This window comes from Gavialis gangeticus, unplaced genomic scaffold, assembly GCF_001723915.1.
Source record: "Gavialis gangeticus isolate Ggan-Ray unplaced genomic scaffold, GavGan_comp1, whole genome shotgun sequence".
Classification (NCBI taxonomy): Eukaryota; Metazoa; Chordata; order Crocodylia; family Gavialidae; genus Gavialis; species Gavialis gangeticus.
The window spans coordinates 177,480,131-177,487,219 of NW_017729024.1; the positions used below are offsets into that span (position 1 = coordinate 177,480,131).

Consider the following 7,089-nt stretch of genomic DNA (forward strand, 5'->3'; position numbering starts at 1 on the left):
CTATCCTAACTTTTGCAAACATCTAAGAGTTGCTGCTTTTCATATGGCACTGCCACATGTTTCAGAGAACTTTAATGTATTACAGTATAAATAAAAAATAACTTACTCTCTGTAACTTTGATTTGAGGTAAATAAATGATCTCCCTCCTCTCTTTCTCAGCAGAGACTGGATGAAAAGATCAGTGAAAGCCCCCTTTATATCATTGAACAACACAGTCCTTCATAAAGAAGGACAATTCTGTGCATGTAAACCACTTGTTTTGAAACACAATCATGGTAAAATAGAGCTGGAAGGGAACTCAAGAGGTCATGTAGTACAATCCCCACCCCACTCAGGGCAGGATTGTCTCTGTCTAAACCTTCCCAGACTTATCCCCACTCCTTATTCTATAGGCATTGTGTCTAAATAAAAGCGGCTGGATTGGGCATGCATCGTGCTACAGGATAATGATTTATAGATGAAACTACCCAGCCTCATGCACTGTATCAAAATAAAACATGCAAAATTCATGCAAAACATTTTAACTGTAAATGTCCCTTTTTATTGATAATTCAGGTCAAATTTTTATATAGTTGTATTTTTCTCTTTTTCAGCTTATTGATTTTCCTGAATAAACCAGAAAATATTGCCTCAAAAATAATGTTTGATATAGAGTATGCGTATTTGAATTACTTGAATTACTTTTTAATCTCTACAGTATCCACAGCTGTTTACAGGGATTCTCTCCCCGTGGAAAGGATTATTACTGTATGGACCTCCAGGTAGGTACAGCTATAGAATATATGATTAGTTGTACATCGCTACTTTTGTTTTTAGCCAAACAGAAGAATCGTTTGCAGAGGATGGTAAGGTGTTTTTAGAGGTTTATGCTAATTTCATCTGATTTTTTGTGGAGGTGTAAATTGAAGTGAGAGGATATAATACTGGTAGACCACTCCTTCAGTCTGTTTCTCAGTGCACAGAGTTCCCCACTTATGTGCACAGCCTGAGAATATTGCTGCGCCTAAATCCCGTAGCCAACCTTCCTGACCATGGGTGATCAGAGCAGCGATGTGCTTCAAATATCATCACGGCTGTGGCTTCAGTTGTCTGTAGTTGCCGGCAGTGCATATTTGATGCATCTTTTAATGTCAGTCCCAGCCAACCTGGCTCAGATGGTCCCTGCCTGGGAACTGTGGTATTTACTTGCCACAAAGGTCTGCTGTTGTGCTTTGTTCATTTAAAAAAAAAAATTCAGAAAGAAGGCAAATGAAGAATACACCCATCAGTGGTGTTGTGCCTTGAGGTCTTATTTCTTGTGTTTTTCCAGATAGTCCTGATTAGTCGGTTTTTGGGGGGTTTTTTACTATCAGTGTTCACATCTGACTAATAAGGTGATGAAGGGAATTACTCAAATGCCTCAAATGCTTACATATGCTTAGAGTGAATTTCTTCATTGTGTTTGCAGGTACTGGGAAGACTTTGCTAGCTAAGGCTGTTGCCACTGAATGCAACACAACTTTCTTCAACATTTCAGCCTCCACCATCGTCAGCAAGTGGAGGGGCGATTCAGAAAAACTTGTCCGGGTAAGAATTATGCTCTAACAGGCTGCCGGAGAGTGGCAGTTTTATAATGGGGTGAGCAAAACCGAGAGACAGGAACTGATGAGTATTTCTCATATGTTGATACTCTGCGGTCTTGGGAAAATCATTTCACTCTTCACTCATTTCCCCTTCTGTAAAATAAGAATACATATTATTTCTATTAAGATACCATGTTGGCCAAGTTCCTGCTGTATAGTTTCAGCTCAGTAATACATGACCTCCCAAAGCTGTCAAAGATTTTTGATTTATTGAGTCATCAGCAGGCAAATAAATCCTGAGAACAACTGAAAGTTCCTGCTAGATTAGAAGAAATGCAAGAATCTAGAACTCTTGGTTCCAAAATGATACCTTTTATTAGACCAATTGAGAAATTGCAAAAAAATATTTTTTATGCAACTTTTTTTGCAGTTTCTCAGTTGATCTAATAAAAAGTATCATTTTGAAACCAAGAGTTCTAGATTTTTGCATTTCTTTTTGTTTCATATCAACATGGCTACCACATACACCCCTCCTAGATTAGAACATGTCCTCATCGCTGTGATCACTGGAGGTGCTCCATGTTGGAATGGCAGATGTTACAGTTGGTCCCAGATTTTACTAGATCTGTATAGTGTAGGTAGTATGTAATTGCCAATAAAAGTGTGGTCTGCCCTGCGGCTCTTATAAGCTAACTTTAAAGATAATGTAGTCATGAGTGAATAAAAGAATGAAGAGGAGGATTAATTGAGCAATCTGGGATTCCAAAATTAGGAACCGGCAAGTCTTGCTTTAGCTGGGATTGCTTTTTAAAAGGAGCTGTGATTGTGTGCTGATTCTGTTATGCTCATTTATTTTTGCCACAAAGAAGCACTTTTACCTACTGCTTAGAGCCAAGCACTGGTGCTAGGAAATGTAAGTTTTATTCTGAACTTGCCACAAGCTCAGTGTGATTTTTTTTTTCAGCAAGTAATCTAACCTCTGTGCTTCATCTATAGAACGGAGAAAATAAGGCCTGTCCTTATAAAGTTATTTATGAAGCCTTTTCACTCCCTTAGATGAAAGGTGCCATAGTTAGTGCAGTATGATCAGGGATCCTGGTTTTCTCTGATTAAAAAAAAAAAAAATCACAAATTCTCTGATTAAATACCCCCAAATCCATGTTTTACTGCAGTTAAAATGAAACACCACCATATATGTGTGTGTGTGTGTGTGTGTGTGTGTATAGATATCTGTTGAACACAATATTTTATTGATATAGTTACAATTTTAGAGGAATTTGGAAGTCTACCAGTGCCTCAATCGCTAGAATAAAATAAATTCTAAATACCTATATATTTTAGTGTTTGATTTTTGAGTTTTTTATCATGGAAAATCAGAGCTCCTCCTGTCCCCTTTGCTCACCAGGACACAGGTCCAGCTGCAGCTGTCCCCCCTGCTGCTTTATGGCATTGAGCAGCCCTGATATGCTGGTGCCCTGCCCATGCCATTGCCCCTCGCTCCCCACCCACAGCCCCCGGCCATGCTGATGCCCAGCTGCTAGGGCTGCAGGGTCAGGGACCTGGGTGTGCAGCCCCCTGTGCCCCACCAGCAGCACCCAAGCCTCAGCTGTCACCCGTGGGAGGTGGCGGCTGCTGCAGCCTAAGCGGCGCACGTAGCCCAGCTCCCCTTCCCCTGTGGGCAGCACAGCTGGAGCAGAGCCTGTTGGGGGGAGTGGATGTGGGCTGCCTACTGCGGTCTTGGGGCTCTTCACCCTGCTGTCCTCTCCCCAGGACCTCTGCGGTTCAACGGGCAGGACCCAACACAGCAGGGCAGAATGGGGTGGGAAGGTTCGGTGCTGCCACTGGGAGCCCTGTGCCACAATAGCAAGGTGTCCCCTGCCCACCTGGCAGCAGTGAGTGGCACAGTGCCACGCAGCCACCCCTGCTGCTGCTGGGTGGGCAGGGGACACTTCACCATGGTGGTGCAGGGCTCCTGGCAGCAGCACCAAGCCTCCCTGCTCTGCTTTGCCCTGCCATGCTGGGCCTTGGTGGCACAGGGCAAGGAGGCAGCAGGGCAAGGAGCCATGAGCTTGCAGCGGCCAGCCTACATCTGCCCTGTGCACAAATCTTGGGGGCACATGCCCCCCTCCCTGGAGTGCATGCAGCGACACAGAGCTAGCCCCCCCCCCACCCCACAGATGAGCTGCCCGTGGCTCTGTCCTGCTCTTCACCTGGGCCCTGCAGCCATGCATTTTTGCCCTGGGCCTGAACCTCTAACTCCAGGCCCCCCACACTGCCCCAGCTGCGCAGTTCCCCCAGCCCTGCCCAAATCCCTCCCTTACTATGGGGGCCTCAACCCACCCCACAAGGCCTACCTGCAGGGAGATGTGGGAGCTGCTCTCCACACTGCCTGGCTGTCATGTACGCACACATGCAAATGGTGCCCCCTGCCTGATTGCCCAGGCTACAAGAGGAAACCTGCCATTTCCTGTGTTTTTCTCCTTTAAAGGAGAAAATATGTGTTTTCTCCTTAAAAAGAGAAAATCCACACTTTTCTCCTTTAAAATGCCCATGTTTTTCTGTGGCAAATGGAAAGTCCGGATCCCAGACTACAGTGTTGTTTTTAAATAGTTGAAGGATGTTTCCATAAAAATATTCATAGAATATTTTTATATTTAGCTACCCTTATAAAGGAAAAATAGGTAACACGTCATCACTGCAACGGCAAATGTCAATTATTTTAACTTCCATTTTTAATCTAACTTTGTCCTGTGAAGGACAGGCCATGTTTGCTTTCCTCAAAGAAGTACTTTATTTTATTAAGACAACATGGCTATTTGTGCCACTGGAGTTTCAGTGACTGTGTGTCGTCCCTCCTCACCCCCCATTTAAAAAATAAATGCAACAACAGTAAAAGAAGAAAGTACTTAATCTCTGGTGATGATTTGGAATTTCCCCAGGGTCCCTTTTTGCAATTCTTATCTTTTTATCCCATTATTCTCAGCATACTTGCATAGACTTTAGGAGGAAAGATTAAAACAAAAAGACTGGATTACATAAATGTATTCTTTATCTCTCCTTTATAAACCTGAAGAATTAAGGAATGATTTTGGAACTTCTCTGGCAATCATTTTCCCAACATTTATTCTGTTTCTTTCCTAAAGGTTTTTGTGATGCGTGCACTATTATTTAGTCTTTACATGATGACCCTAAACACCTTTGCTCAGTCTTCCTTCAGTTGTTAATATTTTTTTTCCCCTATGAACAGGTTTTATTTGAACTTGCCCGGTACCATGCTCCTTCCACGATTTTCTTGGATGAGCTGGAGTCAGTAATGAGTCAGAGAGGAACCGCTCCTGGGTAACTGATGAGTTAGCTTGCTATCTCTTCAAAAGAATACATTTCCCTCTCTAATTCTTTTCAATAAATGCGTTTGATCGTATGCCAATTAACATTTACTAGAACACTGAGCTTATTACCAAGCAAACAAATCTTAGTACAAACAGGGCCTGAGGCTGTTCTGGTAACGTCAATAGGAGCTTGATTGGACCCGCAGAAAGACCTTTAATTTAGATCGCATTGTTAGAATAGCTAAGTTGAGCGGTAATAGTGTAGTAATTTCCTTTTAGTTTTCAGATGTAGCTTTTCTTCAGGTCTATTCTCAATCTTAGGATCCTCACTACATCTTATTGTTGGACAGACTGTCAGCTCATAGATGTGGTGATAAGGGATAAATAAAGGAGAGAGTACTGTTTCCTGGAAGCAGTGTAGGCAGAGGAGAGATTTACAAGGAGGAAGGAAGTGTTTGGTTCCCACTGTAACGGGTGGTCTGGAAGGAAGTGTGAAGGCAAAAGTGTGTGAAAGAGAGAAACGGACTGACTGACTAGATGCTGTGGTGACTAAGACATAGGCAGGGCTTGTAGCAGTGAGGTTGGAGGACTGTTGATGTGATGCTACTATCCATGACATGACACAGCATTAAAACAGTCTAAAAAAATCAGAAAATGTGGGGAGGGAACAAAATGTATAGACACTTTTATTATATACGTAAGGCGCCTATTTGAGAGGTTTCTAGATGCCACAAGTACCATGTCCAAATGTTTCCATATGCTTGTAAAAAGAACACTGGATTAAAAAGATACAACTCACAATCATTGGCAATTTGTGCCCTGGTAGTATCCTTTCACAGCCCTCACTGGCACCAGTAAGTGAGGTATCTAACTGTGTGCATTTCTAAGAGTTTATTTGATTATCTTCATTACATAGTGATGCAGCACCACATGAGAGGATGCTTTCGAAAAAAACAAGGTATTATACCTGAATGGCAACATCTATAATCTAAGGTCTAACTGTGCTTTATTGGAGTTTTTCTGACAGGTGCTGAGCTCTTCAGCTCCCAGGCTTCAGTGCTTAACTACATGGTAAATAGCTTTGGTGCATTGGGTTGGGGCAGCAAAGCTTCAGTTTCCTGGCACCTTGCAAGCACAAGCTCGTAGATTCCTGGAACCTGGAAGGATGTGGGTAGTGGGGTCCTGCAGGGTTCAGTCCTTGGACCCGTACTCTTCAGTATCTTCATCAGTGGCTTGGATGTGGGTGTGAAGTGTACTCTGTCCAAGTTTGCGGATGATACTAAATTGTGGGGTGAACTGCACACTCCGGAGGGTAGGGAATGATTGCAGGCAGACCTGGACAGGTTAGAAAAGTGGGCAGTAGGGCTGTGCAAAATTTTGCTGGCTGTTTTGATTCAACACTGTTTTGACTAATTTCAAGCTCGAAACAGTGAAATTGAATCGCAATGAACGGCTTTGAAACAGACTCGAAACAAAACGAGGCTAGTCGAAACTTTTTGAAAGTTTTGAAATGTTTCACGTTTCGAAGCCAGCAACAAGAGACGCGGGAGAACCAGGGCACCAGCAGGGAGTGCAGCCCTGGCTCTCCCTGTCTCCTGCTGCCAGAAGCTGATAACAGCGCAGGGGAAGGGAACTGAGCCCGGCTCAGTACCCCTCCCCAGCACTGCAGTCTGGCAGGGGCAGGGCGGAGAGTCAGCCCATCTGGACTCACTCCCACCCCCCGCACTGCGATTTTGGGGGGGCTGACTCCCCAAACCCAGCGAAAGTCAAAACAGCATTGAAACAACCTTTAAGTTTCGACAGAACGGAACAGAACAGCTGTTTCAAGTCAAAATGAAATTCGAAACAGAACGCTGTTCCATTGAACCGTCAAAACTGAAGGTGAAACAGAATGGTGCCGTTTTGCACAGCCCTAGTGGGCAGTATACAATAGGATGCAGTTCAACAAGGACAAGTGCAGAGTGCTGCACGTAGGGCATAGAAATATCCAGCACCCCTAGTGGCTGGGAAGCGACCCTCTCAGCAGCACAGAAGCGGAAAGGATCTGAGTCATAGTGGACTCCAAGATGAACACGAGTTGTCAGTGTGACAAAATCATCGGCAAAGCTAACCGCACTTTGTCATGCATCAGCAGATGATAACAAATAGATCCAAGAAGGTGATACTTCCCCTCTATGCGGTACTGGTCAGACTGCAG

At 43.9% G+C, this 7,089-nt stretch overlaps 1 protein-coding gene across 6 annotated transcripts in view; it reads left to right on the forward strand.

The window, feature by feature from the left end:
* KATNAL2 (katanin catalytic subunit A1 like 2) overlaps positions 1-7,089 on the forward strand; it is a 76,231-nt gene that overhangs the window by 31,964 nt on the left and 37,178 nt on the right. For all 6 annotated transcript variants that reach the window (XM_019518135.1, XM_019518129.1, XM_019518130.1 and 3 more), the window contains 3 exons: positions 699-762; positions 1,449-1,567; positions 4,811-4,902. In XM_019518135.1, the coding sequence (XP_019373680.1) occupies positions 699-762; positions 1,449-1,567; positions 4,811-4,902 (275 nt within the window). The remainder of the gene's footprint in view (positions 1-698; positions 763-1,448; positions 1,568-4,810; positions 4,903-7,089) is intronic.